This window comes from Oncorhynchus nerka, linkage group LG7, assembly GCF_034236695.1.
Source record: "Oncorhynchus nerka isolate Pitt River linkage group LG7, Oner_Uvic_2.0, whole genome shotgun sequence".
In the NCBI taxonomy this organism is placed as follows: domain Eukaryota; kingdom Metazoa; phylum Chordata; class Actinopteri; order Salmoniformes; family Salmonidae; genus Oncorhynchus; species Oncorhynchus nerka.
This window is the reverse complement of record NC_088402.1, coordinates 37357777-37376732: the sequence shown is the minus strand read 5'-3', so window position 1 is coordinate 37376732 and position 18956 is coordinate 37357777. Positions and strand designations below refer to the sequence as shown.

At 41.8% G+C, this 18956-nt stretch overlaps 2 protein-coding genes across 2 annotated transcripts; one reads left to right on the top strand and one right to left on the bottom strand.

Annotated features, from left to right (window-relative positions):
- Window positions 1-862: 862 nt before the first annotated feature.
- LOC115131560 (DNA-binding protein RFX5-like) lies at window positions 863-13184 on the bottom strand. The gene is given in 12 exon segments (XM_029663365.2): window positions 863-5864; window positions 5993-6087; window positions 6207-6405; window positions 6524-6602; window positions 6935-7051; window positions 7235-7378; window positions 9407-9489; window positions 9588-9621; window positions 9809-9948; window positions 9950-9958; window positions 11315-11406; window positions 13099-13184. Coding segments are annotated over 11 exon segments (1896 nt in total). The 5' UTR covers window positions 11390-11406; window positions 13099-13184; the 3' UTR covers window positions 863-4943.
- Window positions 11253-18825, top strand: LOC115131562 (proteasome subunit beta type-4-like). Its single transcript, XM_029663370.2, has 8 exons — window positions 11253-11276; window positions 14189-14349; window positions 14842-15048; window positions 17242-17388; window positions 17665-17746; window positions 18118-18234; window positions 18365-18453; window positions 18675-18825. The coding sequence occupies exons 1-8, from the start codon at window positions 11268-11270 to the stop codon at window positions 18685-18687; spliced, it is 825 nt and encodes a 274-aa protein (XP_029519230.1). The 5' UTR covers window positions 11253-11267; the 3' UTR covers window positions 18688-18825.
- Window positions 18826-18956: the final 131 nt, after the last annotated feature.

The following is an 18956-nucleotide window of genomic DNA, read 5'->3' as shown; positions in this document are numbered from 1 at the left end:
GACACCAGTCCTTGGCCTGAACCCTCATTTCCCTTTTACTCCACTGTGGTACAGTAAAATCACTGGTACCAGTAAAACGGGCGAATTTCTGTAAATTGGTTGATCATTGGGACCAGAAAGGGCATTGTGGTACCCAAACTACAAGGAAATTAATAGACAATACATGACATACCTTTCATAATTCAGGGCTGCAATTCTGAAAATACTTTGGCAGGAAAAAACCCAACATTTTGGGACCCTTAGCCACTGTGACCAGGCAGAGCAAACTTCAATTCAATCATTGATTTACCTCTTGGCAATCATTGACTGAATTTGATTCATATGACTGTAGAATCTCCTTACTCTCCAGTGATAGCATCTGGTCTGGAAGAGCTTAATATGGGTTCTGAGATTAGGAAGAGCTCAAAGCAAAGGCCTCTTGAACATGAATTATACGTACCCATTCATTCTTGGAAGAATATAGCTTCCCACTGGGCACAGACGTCAAATCAACGTCTATTCCACGTTGGTTCAAAGTAATTTAAATGAAGTGGAAACAGCATTGATTCAACCAATTTGTGCCCAGTGGGTTATAAATGCCTCATGAGCTTAGTTCAACTCGCATACCCCCCCAGAACCCAAAATATAAGCTTGTTTTACTCCCAAAGTAAATACACTGTATAGCCTCAAAACATGACTAAAACTATAATTGTGATATCATGGATTGTCAGTCCTTGCATCCATAGCTCTGTCTATGAAGTGGTTACATTTCTCTAGCCCCATCCCTCAGCTTTTTTTTAGCAAAACAGAGGACACTTTCTTATTGTTTCAACTGCTTATTGCCACTTCAAGAGAAGAGTTAAAAAATGACACAGAAACGATCAACACCTACTGTAACATCTCTCCAGTTACCTTTAACAACATTTATTACAGTCAGCATAGGAAAATATATTCACATTAGTCGTTGGCATCATTTTGTTTAGTTGTGTTTTTTTAAAGGAAGCATTAGATGTAAATGTCACAAAATCTCTGAGACGATGATTTACAAAAAAACAAATTGGAAACAATTTCAAACAAGGGCATTCAGAGTCGCATGTATAAATCAAATCAGGATTCTGTTTTTTATGTGTACACCAATTATAAATGACTTAATCTTCCGGTATGAATAAAGTGCAAAACACAACCTGGGGGATTATACATGTAAACTAAAACAGATAATACATCCCATTTTTAATAAACCCCTTAGTCAATACATTTTATGTTTTGACATGTTTCTAAGCTAGGAGTAACAGTGTTTTTATTTTTTATTTTAGAGTAATAGAATCACTGTCACATAAAACCATGCATGGATAGGTTTCTTTGAACTGTAAGTGTCTTTGAAATTCAAAGACATTCATGTTAAAACTGCACATCAAGTGACCTGTACAATACATGAAACTTCACAGACGTATATCAACAAAAGTACATATGATAAAATGTTTTCGTAGATTTGATAAAACAACAATATTAACAAAATTACTAATTTGCTATCTTTTTATTTGCATGAACTCAAACAAACCGCAAAGCAAAGCTATGAAGCTACTTAACCCCTACATAGCAAGCCGGGCTAGTTTAGAGTGTTACCACCATCAACAGAGCATCTGCAAAGCTTGACCGTGGTCGGTCACGATGTGGTTTAACCGGCAGTTAAGGTCAAGGCACTGCTACCCGTATCCCGATCCTTATCTTTGATTCTCTGACCCGTTTCTTTTGAGCACCGTGGCTCCACAGTGAAAGTTCTCCCACTCACTCAATCACTTACTGCAATACTCATTTAAATGCACACTAAAGGACATGTACTTATTTATGGAAGAGGTTCCCCATGTAAGTCCCCTGGGCCTGCAGTTAATCTGTAGTCGTCATTCAAACCTACCTCTTTTACTGATATTAACTTGATCTGTCGATTGACTAATACAACTCAGGAGATCATTGCTAGCTCATAGTCCAATGTCATGAATGAGGATAAGGTGAGTTACTATAACCATGTACATGTAATTACACAATTAACAGACCAATAGAATATACTAGATCAGGGGCGGCACACCGTCCTCACCGGGGAGCTACAAAGTGTGCAGGATTTCGTTCTAGCTCTACTTTAACACAACTGATTTAGCTAATAATGAGCAGTTGATTAGTAGAATAGAATCAGGTATGTAAGAACAGAGCAGGGACAAAAGCCTGCCTACAAGAAGGTTGGCCACATGTATGTCTATGGTTGGTCACCCCTGTACTACATACAGGCAGGGAAGAAAATCGACAGGGTTTGAAGACAGACATAGGGAATCCCTGTTTTCCCGGGAAAATAGCGTAGTGTGTAGACAATCTTGAGTCATCACCATTACAGCACCAAATGCATGCACCATGAATTTACATCCAGTTTGTCTCTTCATAAGCCCATAGTTTATAGAAGGAAGGGGCGGCAGGGTAGCCTAGTGGTTAGAGCGTTGGACTAGTAACTGGAAGGTTGCGAGTTCAAATCCCCGAGCTGACAAGGTACAAATCTGTCATTCTACCCCTGAACAGGCAGTTAACCCACTGTTCCTAGGCCGTCATTGAAAATAAAAATGTATTCTTAACTGACTTGCCTGGTTAAATAAAGGTAAAATTAAAAAATAAATTAAAAATAATAAGAAAGTATAATTCTGTTGTGCTTATTCTCTATTCAGTCAAATTTGACCATCAACTCCATTGAAAAATAAAGCTAACATTGCTTGTTCCAAAACTACCTCAAGCATAACAATCATAGTTAATCATAGTTTAATTAAGAAATAATGCCCGAGGGGATGTGGTGTATGGCCAAAACGGCTAAGGGCCGTTCTTAGTCACAACGCAACGGGGAGGGTCTAAACACAGCCTTTAAACATAAACCCCCGATGTGCCTGATTGAAATTATAAACTGGTTACCAACGTAATGGTTTGTCATTCCTGTGGTATACAGTCTGATATACCACAGCTTTCAGCCAATCAGCATTCAGTGCACGAACCACCCAGTTTATAATTTCTAGTAATCATTACTATTATTAACTAACAGGCTCTTCCCTTTTTGCTTTCTTCATATCAGTGCAAATATTCTTGACATCTGTTTCAATTTAATTCCAAAAGGGCTAAGGCTGGAGATTACAAATGTAAATCTTCCCTTGTCAAAGGATGGAAGGTGTAAAAAAAACACATAACCAGCCTATTTAAGGTTGATCATACTTTGGATGATATGCTAGATTTGGAGAGAAGGGTATCAGTATTTTACATTATCATGTACTGCTACGTAATGCATATAAGATGTATGCACCCCTAGGCAAAGCCAGAGTTTGAACGTTTGGCAATGGTGGCTAAACAACAGTTGTCTCTGTCAGACAGTTTGAATTTGTGAAAATTATATTATAGTACTAGAGTGTATACAGGTACTTATAAAAAAGGGTTTGGCAACCTATATTAGCATCAGGCTAAATTATTTACTAAATCAGCTCTAATATTCCATTAAGTCTCTTTGCCACACTCAAGGTTTTACACTAGGCTCGCAGGTTTGTGCTTTAATGCTTTCGTCCGAGGTGCTGTAAATTCAAAATGCAAAGGCAAACCTAAACGACTGTTTGTCATAGTCTTGCCTATATGGTGTCTATAATGTTTTGTCATTTACACTAAGTCGCTAACAGGAAGTGCTGTAATATTGGAATTACGCCCAGGTAAGTGCTTGCTTTTCCGTCATACTCCAGCTTAGGGATTTTGGGGAAGGGGGGCAAACTCACAATCTTGTCACACAATGTTTTAGAATACAGTCGCAGATCCAGTTCCAATGCATGACAGGGGCATCATTTAAATGTAGTTCCACCAGCAGTGTCATCCTTTCTTAAGGCGTCAGCATGCTTCATTTTGGTTGGCGACTAGCCACACTTGGCTTGGCAAACCCAACGAGTGTGCAGCAATAGTACTGTTTGTCCATTTTGAGATGCCGTAGCCAGTATACACTTCCTCTAAATAGACAGAATTAATCTAAGATAACTCAAGAAATCTGTCATTAATTTAGACGTTTTTACAAAGATCTTAGTTGCGCAATTTTACATCTAACTAAGATGTTTGTTGCAGTATTTCTCAATGAAGTAATGTGCATGAAAATGAGTCGTCTCTCGTTAAATGACAACAAAGACTTTATTGAAGAATCCCGACTGTTGACCAATTACTGACGAAGGGGCGTAGACTTCGGCTACCGACTTCGGCTACAGACTTCGGCTTGCCTCTAGAATTTTTTGGGGTGTTCCTGAACAGCCGAAAAATCCTTACCGAAGTCCAAAATGAACAGAAACGTCACAAAATGTCATTATAATATATGCCCAAACTCTTCCGAACTGTTTAGTCTGGGAAGCATGCGGACGCCTTTACTCTGGAAGTCTATTTGAAAGCACAACTACAAACATCAACATAACACAACCAAAGATATAAAAAAAATAACGCTTTGAGGGGAGTTCCTCTCGGGGAGAGTAGCACTTAGAACCTTGAATGGTCCGAACCCGTAAATAGCCCCTCCTCGTCATCAGAACTACAAGAAATCCAATCTCAGGAGTATGGAGCCGCATTTGTCTATATCTTCGCTCACAATTACAAAGAAAAACATGCAGTTAGAGTCACAGCAAAGAGTTATAAACGGCCCTTTTTACATTGTCAAATGCAAGGGCTAATGGAAGGTCAACATGGGTATGTAGCGGTTTGGCTTCATCAACCCTTCTTGGATCTCTGTGCCGCCAATCTTGGATTTCCACCAATCGGTAAGATGGGAGAGGGACTGTGTGGAGCCAGTTGAAGCTTGCTACCTGGGAGAAGATGATTGGGCGATTGGAGGTGGTTATCTTCATGCTGAGGGTAGTATAAAGTCCCTTAGTGCTCCCTAGTCTCTGGGACAAGGAGGGTGAGGTTCGGGACTGGGAGGGCCAGTGCTAGGGTCTTTCAACCTTAGTGCTGTCATCAGGCGCAGGGCGGCCCTCCGAGCTAGCCTGGGTGGTGGGGGTCGGCAGATCTTCCGAAGGCTCCATGGGGGTGAGGGTGATCTCCACCTCACCTCGATCCTCCAGCAAAGTGGGCAGGGGCAGGCGTTGCTGGGGGATAGACTGGGAGTTGTTGTTGTTCTTGGTGGTGGGGGGTCTCGGTGCCCTCTGGATGACCTCTACCATGGCCCTGCCCATGTCCCAGTTTGCGTGGCTGGTCCCTGGCAGCAGCAGCAGGGGCCGTGGGTCAGTCTCGAGCACCACACCCCGGTGCTCTGGGTTGCCAGAGTCCGCTACCGAATGTAGCTGGCCGAGCACCACGGCATGCTGGTCCTGGAACACGACCTCCACCACCTGGGAAGAGGAGGAGGACGAGCAGGCTTTCTGGATCACCCCTCCAGTGAGGGACTTCATGATGTGGGCTTGGTTGACCAAAGGTAGGGACGGAGGGGGCGGTTGCGGAGAGGTGGTGTCCTCTGGCCGTGGCTTCCTGGGTCGTCCTCGTTTCCGTTTGGCCGGCGTCCCTCCCGGCTCGGGGCCTCCGCTGGTTGCAGTCGGAGCCTCGAGGGCCCGTTTGGTCACGGCACGGGCCCTCTGCACCACCGTCGTCGGTGCCATGGGCACCATGGTAACCGGCGGGGCTTTTTCGGGGTAGGATAGGCTGACGGTGTGGGGGAGGATCATGACGGGGAGGGCGCCGCCTTGGGACTTATCCGGGACGGAGCTGCGAGGCAGGATTCGGGGCAGGTGCTTCATCAGAGCCTCCACCTGCAGGTCACGACCCCCCGGGCGTACTGACTCCGCCCCTTTGGTTGGCTTGTCACTGGACTGCAGTGTCCCCGGCGACGACTGATCCCCAACTTCTTTATCCCTCTGAGAGAAACAACATCATTGTGTTACATAAAGTCGATATGAGTAGATATGGCTCATTATTACAACTTCGAGAAGTATGTTTCTGTACTTAGCATTTAGTCTTTGAAAGGGTATTGTTGATGCTCTACCTTAGCATCAGAGCTGCTCCCTTCTGTCTCCGGCCCACCTCCTTTTGACGGTACTGGGTTCTTCTTGATCACCTTGTGGGGCTTTGCAGGTCCTCCTGTGAGACACAAAGAAAAATGACTGATGGTTACAAGAAATTCCAATCATGAGATGGTTGCGGATGGTATTGGAGATGACTGAACACAGTGTAATGGAGATGAGGAAACTGAGACTCACCTGCCATCGCGGCAGAAGTGACGAGTTCAGCCTGGCTGCAGCGTGGGTTGACGATGTGCTCCTGCACAAGAAAACGGGCGATCTCGACCACTGTGTCAAAGGAACGTTTGAGGATCTTCTGGGCCCAATCACAGATGAGCTCACAAGCCGCCTCCGTCACCTCTTGCTTGTAGATCTGCACCAGCTCCGTCAGCTCCGACTATATGGAAGAATAGTCTTAATCACCATTGACTGTCATTTTTGCACACAACTATAGCAAAAGCAATGGTTGTGTCCTATCATATAAACAGGAAGTGCAGTTGACTAGTCATACGTACGGGGTCATTTTTCAGGTCCAGGTTTGGCAACAGTGGCATGTTTAGCACTGTCTTCCTACGGATTCCACTATAACAATACGTGTCAGCGGAGGAGTTAAGGATGAACTGTAAACAGAAAGGGGAACCGCAACCTATTGATAAGTGGAGAGGGTATGGTAATACTTGTTTGATCCTTCGTACTCGGTGGCATCATTCTATCCACATTTCCCACATTGTGCAACAATATAAAAATAGGATGCAAATAGGATGCATTGAAGTATAGGTGAATCCCTGAATTCCATCTAGCATTCAGGGAGACGCTTGAATACTTAATTTGCAAGTGTCAATGCAGTTGTGGCAAGCAAAAGTAAAATTGTGTTAAAATACTTAAAGGGCCTCCCAAAACAACCTCCTGACAGACTAAAAGGATATTTGGACTGTCCCCTGCCACCGAGCCTCCGGGCTTTGATGTTGGGGAAGATGTCACGGATGATCTTCCCAAAGTTGGCAGCACTCAGAGGCCGGTGATGCAGGTTTTCACAGTATCTCCTGGGTTATTACGGGGCAATAGATCATAACATTAGCTGTGTCGATTTCATTACGGCACACCGTAGCAAAGCATTTACAATGGAAACCAAAAAACTAGTATTTCTTATTGATGTCCAGATAGTCCGGGTTCACAAGTACATTTCTAATTCACAGTCACAGCTGTGCCTCATTACAATATCTTACTTGTATGTCTCGTAGACGTCTTGCTTGGGCAGGCAGGTGTCTACGTGCTCCTCCAGGTGGCTGCGGATCCAGTTGCAGGTGTGCAGCTGGTCAGCTGTGTTGAAGGAACTGGGGTCACTGCTGCTGCTGCTGCTGCTGCTGCTGCTGCTCAGGACAAACATAACCAAGCTATCAGTATATCTCAGCAGCCATCTTTTGCTGATAAAACAATATATTTTTCTTGTGGAGGAAAAAAGTGACAGTTCAATGTCGACATTTTGAAACTACACTGAACAAAAATATAAAACGCAACATGCAACAATTTCAGAGATTTTACTGAGTTACAGTTCATATAAGGAAATCAGTCAATTTAAATAAATTCATTAGGCCCTAATTTATGAATTTCACATGACTGGGAATACATACGTGCATCTGTTGGTCACAGATACCTTTTTAAAAAAGGTAGGGGCATGGATTAGAAAACCAGTCAGTATCTGGTGTGACCACCATTTGTCTGATGCTGCGTGACACATCTCCTTCACATAGAGTTAATCAGGCTGTTGATTGTGGCTTGTGGAATATTGTCGAAACCGGGATTCTTCCGTGAAGAGCACACTTCTCCAGCGTTCCAATGACCATTGAAAGTGAGCATTTGTCCACTGAAGTCGGATACGACACCGAACTTCTGTCAGGTCAAGAACCTGGTGAAGACGACGAACACGCAGATGAGCTTCCCTGAGATGGTTTCTGACAGTTTGTTCAGATATTCTTCGGTTGTGCAAACCCTACAGTTTTATCAGCCGTCAGGGTTGCTGATCTCAGACGAGGTCCTGGGCTGGCGTGGTTACACCTGGTCTGCGGTTGTGAGGCCGGTTGGACGTACTTCCAAATTTTCTAAAATGACGTTGGAGGCAGCTTATAAAATGAACATTCAATTATCTGGCAACAGCTCTGGTGGACATTCCTGCAGTCAGCATACCCATTGCACTCTCCGCCTAAAACTTGGTGGCATTTGCACGTGGGAACATTTCTTGGATCTTTTATTTCAGCTCATGAAGCATGGGACCAAGACTTTACATGTTGCCTTTATATTTTTGTTCAGTATAGATAAGGTGGTGAACATTTTTTTAAATGTAAGAATATATGCACATCCCAAACTTCTCAGAGCCCCAGAACATGTTAACAAATAATAAGATGAAAAGCCAGCACACGGTTCATGTTGCTGCTGTTTTATTCCAGCTCAAACATGCACTGTGGAACTGGCAATAATAATAATCAATGTGCACTCACATTTTGACATGCACCAAAATAACAAACACACAATTTCAATCATTGTGTCATAACTATTTTTAACCGATTGATAAACTATTAACTAAATAATTAAGAGTTTATAAACTACTTATAACAGCATTTATAAATATTTTTAAGTGTTACTGGGGAAAAAGTCTATGTGACTGGGTCACTGGTTATCAAACAGATGTAGTACATCTCTGACCTTTATTGAGCTTTGTATGCTCCGTGAGTTTCTGTGTGTACATGTTGACAATAACACCCTTGAAAACGTGGACCTCTTCCCTTAGCTTGGCAGTGTTCTGTCCTCCAAAGCTGACATCGATGCAGAAATACACCACCACCTAAGTTGTGCCAGCGGGGCCATTGCCAGACTGAGAAAAAGAGTTTGTGGAATTTGGAGATGTGTGCATGTTTGAGATACATAGATCTGCATGGTCTGTTGAAATCTGTTGATCTGTGCAGAATCTTTGCATCTCAAAAGCACACAATAACATCCAGATCAAAACTCCCTCTCTACAAACCTTAAACCACCAGTAGGTAGGTACAGTACACCCCCTCTGGATGGAGCACTGCTTCAATGCTTGATTGCATGACACCTATTGCATCTCTAACAGACTGAACGGAAATAAAACAAATGGGGGAAGGCCATCCACAGTGGGGCTGCACAACATGAAAAAAAGACCTCAACCATGCCACTGAGGACAAGCGGCAACAACAAAAGGAGAGGCTAAACATCAACCACTATCAACCACTACCGCCACATACACTGGCCTCTTTAGTGGGATTTGTGGGTCATACATCAGCCTCATCAGTCATCTGAAGAGACACAAATATGTCCCACCAGGAAGACAATCATAGAGTGCTAGACCCAGAGTGATTGCTGATGATAATGATGCTCACCTTTTCTCCCCTGGACTGGGGCCAGAAGGCAGCTGGAGGTAAAGGTAGAGTTTGTCGTTGTCAGAGAAGCGCTGCACATCTTGCTGTGGGTAGGAGAGACATAGGACAATCTGGGTCTTAAACCATTCATAGACAAGGCCATTCATACACAATACAATACCAAAGATGTTTCGGCACTCACCAGGATAACATCCACTTTCCCCTGTATATTCTTACTACGAAAAGAAACAACAATTACAGTTATACACAAACACAATTCTGAAGACGTTCTGACACTGATGGATTAGCTGTATGAGATAAATAGCAGGTAATGTTGGAGAGGGTGCTGATATGACACAATACTTTATTGTCAATTTTGATCATTTAAAGCGGTGGCTGTGTGGACAGAGGGGTGGGACTTACGAGATGTTGCTCTTTAGTTTCTGCAGCAGCAGGCTAGGCTCTGTGTCTCCCTCTCCTGAGTCCAGACCCTCCCGCTTGGAGGGGTCTGCCTTCAACCTGTCCTCCGTCATTGTTTGCTCACACAGCGGTGGCAAACGCACCCTGAGGCCTCTGAAATTAGGAGAGGAGGGTAAATGTGATAATACTGTTCAAAGCACTATGGCATTTGGCTGGGGGCTGTCATTTTACATTTTAAATGTACATTTTAGTTTTAGGATGGAAAATATATCCCTCCACATCCAACAATGCTGGTTATTGGACATGCACAATGTTAGTGATTTTTCATCTGATAAGCTGCACAAGAACAGCAATGCTGCCTAGGGCAGCAGGTAGCCTAGTGGTTAGAGCGTTGGACTAGTAACCGAAAGGTTGCAAGATCAAATCCCCGAGCTGACAACGTAAACATCTGTTGTTCTACCCCTGAACAAGGCAGACAACCCACTGTTCCTAGGCTGTCATTGAAAATAATAATTTGTTCTTAACTGACTTGCCTAGTTAAATACAGGTTTAAAAGAAGAAGCCTTCAATTTAAATCTAAATGCAAACTGACAATAGCAAGTAAAATTTGAGGATCATACCTGACTATGATGGTAGTACTGATATGAGTTGGCAGGGTTCAATGTAGCTGACTAAACTCAACTCCATGGTGAAGGAAGTTTCTGATAAATTCCACCAACGGTGTGGAGCAGAGACAATGCTTTGTGGAATTCAGCTCAGACAACATGCCCACAGTCAATAGAAAAAGTAAAAATATTATGCAACGCTTCCATTTACCTATGTTTATCCTCTGGAGTTGTTTGCTTTGTTAGGTTCTGACAAACAGAGTGAAAAACTAACAGACAACCAGTCAAAGCTCAAACCAAGTTTATTCACCCATTGGGTCAAACAGCTGAAAAGACATGTTTACACAGGCCCATATATTTATACCCTCCTTCTAGGTGGAGGCTCCTCCTTGCACATCTGGATAGCCAATACATCTCGGCCCACATTCTTCACTCCTCCCTAACTCATGGCTGTCCTACCTTATCAGTGACTGAAACCAGGCTGTTGCCCTTCTCCTCTCCAAAGGATACATGAGATTTAACAATAACATGTTCTGATAGAATGTAAACTTTTTGCACTCCCATTTCTCACTCAGTAGATTTCCATACACTCAGTTCTAATATGGTAACATGAATAAGGATATTTCAAGTTAGAACCCAACAGCTTAAATCCATACTTTTTCAATAAATGTTAGTCAAATACAACCACAGACTGTTTGCTCATCGCTGTTGCACTAAGATGGCAACTCAGAGCAAGTGTGCATGTGCCAATTGAATCTCAACAAGGAACAAGTCGGCGGTTTTTGATGAACGTATATATTGAAAAAGTATGGATTTCAGCAAACAAAGAAAGACACGCAATTACAGAGGACAAACATATGTACAAGGTAAGCATTTCATAATTGAAATGTTTTGAAGTATTGACCTTGGGCGAATCGATGTAGTTGGAGCTGAATTCCACAAAGCCTGTTCTCTGCTCCGCTCCGTTGGTGGAGTTCATCAGAAACTTTCTTCACCCTGGAGTTGTCAGCCAGGTTCAATTATAAGATTTAATGGAATGCAATGAAGTAGGGTGTTCAATCAAAACCGCATATTCTGACCAATGGATCAAATAATCTGTTCCAAAGTATTCCCAAGCATAATAGAGAGATATGTGACTAATACAATTTGATTTGATATGATTTGATTTTGTTTAACAAGTAATACTTTTTTCTCTCAAAAAGATAGGGGTCAAAATTACTGACACTTCTAAAGATTCTTATAAATAAAGTAGTCAAAAGATTAGAATTTTGTCCCATATTCATATCACGCAATGACTACATCAAGCTTGTGACCACAGACTTGTTGGATGTATTTCTACTTCGTTTTGGTTGTGTTTCAGATACTTTTGTGCCCAATATCAATTAATGGTAAATAATGTAGTGTCATTTTGGAGTCACTTTATTGTAAATTGGAATATAATATGTTTCTAAACACTTCTACATTAACCTAATGTGGATTCTACCATGATTACGGATAATCTCGAATTAATAGTGAATAACGATGAGTGAGAAAGTTACAAAGGGCCAAAGATCGTACTCCTCTCCTGTTATTGGTAATGGGGAAAGGTTAGCATGTCTTGGCTGGGGGTATGATCTTTGACCCTCAGGAACTTTCTCTCTCATCGTTATTCACGATTAATTCAGGATTATTTATAATGGATTGTACTGCAAAAGTGAAATAGAATATTTTTTTCCTGTCAATATATTCAATGTACTATCAATATTTGCATTTTTTTTTTTTTAAATGATCAAGTCTGGTGTGTACTGTATAGCCAAGATCTAGTACAATGAAGCGCGCAACAGCTACAAGGCTTTCACCAAAATAGAAAACACATCAGTCAATTGAACAGCCAGGGACACTCCCACTACGGCACTATCAGTGTCTGGAATAATAATAACAAATGGGAGTAAAACATGCACGATGCTGTCTGCGTTTCCAAAACATGACAATAGGGCGATTAAGTAGGAGAATTAAAACAGAAGTGTTCAGTATTATAAAGCTTGACAGGCATAATGCAATGGCGCATTGAGCAATGACAGAGTGCAGCCGCTGTGAAGCTGGCTCACCAGGCTGTCACTACAGTAGCACGGTGCCGAAATACTATAAGAGGCATGGTTTTGGAGTAACACTACCAGCCATGACGGGTCTTTATCTCACTAGCGTTGGAAGCTATTCGCTTCGCCTTCTTAGCTAGCTACCAACTTTAATTATTTGAGACCGTTAACAATGTATTTTTCATGTCTCGGCATATGCAATTCCACAATTTGCATACTTCCCGCTTTTTGGGTTTATCGACACAACATGTTTCAATTCACTGTGGCTAGCTAGCAACACACTGGTTGTCAGTTTTCTGGGGATTTAAATACACATATAACAAAGATAACAAAACAAATTCGACAGGCATTTAACACTTGTAGATTCACTGAATACTGTTATTTAATCTTAGCAAGTGACTAACGTTAGCTAAGCTTAATAGCTAGCTAGCTGGGCTAGCTTTAAATGCTAACATTAGCAAGCATTGAAACATCTTTTGAAACATGAATTGTAACAGAATTCAAACTTTTTCAACAATATATCAAAGTAATCTTTAAATTGCACATACTATTCTGTGATATATATGATAAAAACCTATTTAAGTATTTATTTTATAAAAGAAAAAGTAAGTACCTGAGCCAAAGCTACAGCAAAAATCCCCTTTCTGAATTTTTTGTGATTGGACAACTATGTTATGTCTGCCTGACTACAAAGCAAACGTCAATTCCAATTGGTGGATTGTTCTAATTCTACTCAGATACCAAGTGCAACTTAAATTATATTGGTTCAATTGCTTTATTTTCTTGCTAAAGATTATTCTGATAGGAGGCGTTATGACTGGTCTGCCCAGTAACTGAGCTGATGGCTCGTCTGGCAATTTTCTGCCTAGTGACAGAAACTTGATTGGTTTACACGTATGTGAATATGTTATTTCCTATTGGGGCGGATTTTCAGAATCAGTTTACTACGGGTGCGTTCGTAAATTCGCTCTGGTTATCCGTTTTAAAAGCACTCTCGACTGAGTGTTTATTTATTTTATTTAACCTTTATTTAACTAGGCAAGTCAGTTAAGAACAAATTATTATTTTTGCCAGAGCGCACTGATTAATTTACGAACACCCAACACCCGTTGAAAATGGCCAGTGTCAGTAAACGTCGGGAAAAAGCGTAATGAAATTGTTGCACAGTTACAGTCACCAACGCTCAGGATAACATGAACACTGCCTAACCAGCTCTGCTAGGTCGAGGAAAATGGTCAGAGTGAGGTGTTCTCTCATTTATGTCTGGAAGTAGATAGCAAGCTAGCTAACTTTAGCTTGGGTGCTTGACAGCTGTTGTGAGGTCAAAACACTCGGATCAACTCTACTCCCCGTCCAATGTGCGCTCTGAATGCTCCGAGAGCTGAATGCTCAGAATTTACGAACGCCCAGACCACTTTCAGTGCAATCTGGCACTCCAGAGTGAATTTACGAACGCACCATATGTAAACTTGACCTTCTACCAGCATTCAGTACAATTTAACTCCACTCTGTTTCTACTCCTTTCATTTGGACTAAATCATCGAACATTTATAATAAAACCAATACAGCTATTGTTGAGTTTCTTGTTGTATTGATTATGCTACTGGTAAACGTTTACATGTGGTTAGAAATAAGAGATGTAATTTTGTGCTTCAGTTAAAATTGTCTGCCTCCTGTTTCCCACAATTCCATATTCCTTGCAGAAGAACACAAAACAAGGTTTGTCGTCACATCCGCAAATTTGCAACATGGATCCAAGCGGGTTGAAACTCAATTTCTGGGAGAATGGACCAAAACCCGGACAATTTTATTCATTTCCAGGCAGTAGTCTAACCCCAGGATGCGGACCTATCAAACACACGCTGTAAGCGAATCATTTTGAGTAATTTGAGTAGAGATCCCTAATAATGTCCTCACGCTTTCGATTTCCTCGGTAAGCTGCATCATCATGGTGGAGCAAGCCGATGGAGCTACTCTAGCTAGTTATGTTGGGCTACTAACGCTAGCTAGGTAACGTTCTCTAACTAAACTTGATATGCTCTCGGGATTTCTTATTCTATTTCCAACAAATTGGCTGATGATAAATTGCCCATCTATGCCTCACTAGTTGGCTACCTAATCATAGTGCACTTATGGTAGTTAATGCTAGCTAACAAAACTCACCACAATAAAGGATACTATTGAAGCATATTATTTAACTAGTTCTACTCCCGGCATGGTTTCATTATATATGCACGAGTCTAAATAAACGTCCATCAGTTCAGCATGCATCGCTTTGTATTGCATTGTAGTGTAACGTTCGCTAATAAGACTTACTCATGACAAACTTTCACATTTTTCCCACCCTGAACTCAAGAAACCCCATGGTGACGGGAACATCAGTACTGGGAGTGAAGTTTACAGGTGGCGTCATAATCGCAGCTGATATGCTGGGCTCCTATGGTTCTCTAGCACGGTTCCGTAACATCTCTCGACTCATGAAAGTGAACGACAGCACCATCCTGGGTGCCTCCGGCGACTACGCAGACTACCAGTACATGAAGCAAATCATCGAACAGATGGTGTAAGTTTAAGGTTTCTTTCAGAAAACTTTTTTTTTTATTATTCCTTTATTTAACTAGACAAATCAGTTAAGAACAAATTTGTATTTACAATGACGGCCAACACTGGACAAACCCAGACGACATTGGGGCCAGTTGTGCACCACCCTATGGGACTCCCAATCACGGCCGATTGTGATACAGCCTGGATTCGAACCAGATTGTCTGTAGTGCTGCCTCAAGCACTGAGATGTAGTACCTTAGACCGCTGTGCCACTCGGGAGCCCAATACATGGTGAATATTTCCATTCACAATCATGGACCAAGGCACATGTATAGCAAATACACAAGCAGGCACATACACAGCAAATAGAGTAGTTCATAGTATATGTAGTGGCGATTCCCTATGAAAAGTTACTGGCACAGGAGAGAGCCGTCCATAACACGTCCACAAGAATCAGCTTTACAAACGTTAACCTTTTCGGGTGAAGTTCCCATTTTATTGCACATCTGAAATATAAATAGCTCCAATACACATTCCTATACAGAAGGTGCAGAGAGATGCATTCTATAAGCTGTATCTGTGATACCGTAAGAACTGTATTCCTTGTTCACTCGCCTGTGCTAATCCTTCCTGGTCACCTGTGCTAATCCTTCCTGGTCACCTGTGCTAATCCTTCCTGGTCACCTGTGCTACCTACAGTGCATTCGGAAACTATTCAGACCCCTTGACATTCCACTTTTTTTTTTTACATTACAGCCTTGTCCTAAATAAATATGTAACTAGGCAAAAACAGGTTTTTAGACTGGAAAAACCCCCTGAAATATCTCATCTACATAAGTATTCAGACCCTTTACTCAATACTATGTTGATGCACCTTTGGCAGTGATTACAGCCTTGGGTCTTCTTGGGTATGACGCTACAAACTTGGCACATTGAATGGGAAAAACTCCCCAAATACTTCTCTGCAGATCTCTCCAGAGATGTTCGAATGGGTTTAATTTTTAATTTTTTATTTTACCTTTATTTAACTAGGCAAGTCAGTTAAGAACAAATTCTTATTTTCAATGACGGCCTAGGAACAGTGGGTTAACTGCCTTGTTCAGGGGCTGAACTATTTGTACCTTGTCAGCTCAGGGATTTGAACTTGCAACCTTTCGGTTACTAGTACAATGCTCTAACCACTAGGCTACGCTGCCACCCCGGGTTCAAGTCCGGGCCACTCAAGGATATTCAGAGACTTGTCCCGAAGCCACTACTGCATTGTCTTGGCTGTGTGCGTAGGGTCGTTGTCCTGTTGGAAGGTGAAACTTTGTCCCAGTCTGAGGTCCTGAGTGTTCTGGAGCAGGTATTTTTTATCAAGGATCTCTCTGTACTTTGTTCCGTTCATCTTTCCCTTGATCCTGACTAGTCTCCCAGTCCCTGCCACCGAAAAACATCCCCACAGCATGACGTTGCCACCACACTTCACCGTAGGGATGGTGCAATTGGAGGTACCGGTTGGAGTTGGGTGTGATTCTGCAAATGGAGAGAGAAATAATAGGGCCAAATCTGAATTTTAGATTGTTTCAGAGGAACACTTGTAATCTGTGCAGATCAACTTGACAATTGCATGCCATGACAAGGAAGCTTCTGTATTTAGCCAAGTAGCAAGTGAATGCAGAGCAAATGACCAATGGTACCCCTGGAAGTTTGGGAGGCTTATTCCACCTGAGGTCTTTTGTCTCTGTAATATGGATTTTTTTTTTTTTGTTCCTCCAGATACATGGAGTTTAAGGAGTACATTTTATTTCAATCTCCAAGTGGTGTTGAAACTGGGGGAAAAAAATGTATATTAAATGTTCAACCACTGAAATGTGATTGTAAGATGTAGTCCATCTGTTTCTACATCTTCTAAATTATTTTTATTAAAATGTCAGTACAATATTTAGCAAGGAAGGATACATTCAGACAATGTATAAAAAATTGGACTACTGGGGGATATATAGGAAGAGACAACTGGGTTATTGTTCAGTGGTAGTAATGCAGACTTCCACCAATTGATCTTGTGTCCTGCAATTTGTCTAGAAGCATTAAAGATATCTTAAAGGTGGGGAAGAGACTGAGAAATATTCTGGAGGGGCTGCTTTGTTTGAATGATTTCTGGCATTGTTTCCTTTGCTTGGTTATCTTCCTGAGTACCACCAGTGATCAGATCTCTCTGGTTGTGTCCCAGGATCGATGAGGAGCTCCTAGGTGACGGCCACAGCTACAGCCCAAAAGCCATCCACTCCTGGTTGACGCGGGTAATGTACAACCGCCGCAGTAAGATGAACCCACTGTGGAACACTGTGGTCATCGGTGGATTCTACAATGACGAGAGGTGGCTTGAGTTTTCAGCATCTTCAACTAGTCATTTTTTTGTTGTCCTTATCAGAGTTCATGCCAAGAGGTGGAGCTCTTAAAATTGCGTAGAAATGTGGGAGTGCCCGTTGTCATGTTAAACTATTTTAACCATGATCCTGGTTAGTTTTTGCCTTTAACAAACCTCCTACCCTGGTCTCGAAGTTAACATCAAACTGACTGGGGATCTGCAGCTATAAATAATTATAGTAGCTAGCTACAACAAAATATATTAATAACTTGTATTTTTCTCTAGCTTCCTGGGCTACGTGGACAAGCTGGGTGTGGCCTATGAGGCACCTACAGTGGCTACAGGGTTTGGCGCTTACCTGGCCCAGGTGAGAGGACAAATGAGCTAATGAACACAAGGGGACTGCTGTGTGGCAGTATTAACTTCTATACGTTTCATAGTTTATAACTTATCTTTAGCAATTGAAAGATTGGCTAAAGTTGTAATTCCTTTTCCAAGTTGTAGAGCTGAGCTACACTAGTTCATATTGAAATAGTGGCAACCCTTTCTGGGACAAGAAATTGTATGAATATAATTGGAAGTAATCTATACTGCATGATGCTTCTGCATAAAATTAAGATGTTACCTCATGTTGATACTGTATGTAAAAATGGATGTTCCACAGTTGGAAGTTCTACACAGAACCTTGCAGTATGTCTGGGTTTGTTTAGTGTACGGTTATTCTTTGTGTCCATGCAGCCCCTGATGAGGGAGGTGGTAGAGAACAAGGTAGAGATCACAAAGGATGAGGCCCGGGCTCTGATTGAGCGCTGCCTCAAGGTGCTATACTATCGCGACGCTCGCTCCTACAACAGGGTGAGTCGTTAGTCTCGGGAACTGTCCAGAATTTAATGTTATTTTCTACAGCACATTGGGAATGTCAATGTTTCTCTTTTGAAGCTACCAGTCTCGTAGCTATTTGTGACGTTAGTTTGTCTATTTATAGCATGAAATTGCCATTGTGACAAAAGAAGGCGTGGAGATTGTTGGCCCCATGTCCTGTGAGACCAACTGGGAAATTGCCCACATGGTCAGGTAAGTTATAGCCACATAACTTGTTTCGACTGCCCAGTCAGAAGTGTCAGGTCCATAGAGTTGGCATTGTATTATCACTTCAGGAAAATTGTTTAAAGTTGTAATTTCTTTGTCCTAAATTGATCATAGCATTTTATTTGAACAACTACGTAGAGCTTGTGGAATATTTCACAGCATGTGCCTGACAATGACAATGTAATAATGTACATTTTCTTTTGCAGTGGGTTTGAATGATGACGATAAGGACTGTACGTTAAGCCACACTATTGGTCTGTCCATTCTACAATGTTACCGCTTTGATAGGACTGCTATGTAACAAATTTACCCCCCCCCCTTTTGTAATATGAAAAATAAATGTTGTGAACTTCTGAATGGGTGTGTTATTTAAACTTGAATGACAGTCAGGCTTAAATTAAATCTGGTGAAATTGAGATTATATTAATATACTGTAATTGGAAAGGTCCACAAGTAGAGCTGCGGGCAAACATTCATGGGAAGAAATT

Coding starts and splice junctions, on each gene's coding strand:
- LOC115131562 (XM_029663370.2), top strand. Junction 15,049..17,241: donor CAAATCATCGAACAGATGGT/GTAAGTTTAAGG, acceptor GTTGTGTCCCAG/GATCGATGAGGAGCTCCTAG. Junction 17,747..18,117: donor TTGGCGCTTACCTGGCCCAG/GTGAGAGGACAA, acceptor GTGTCCATGCAG/CCCCTGATGAGGGAGGTGGT.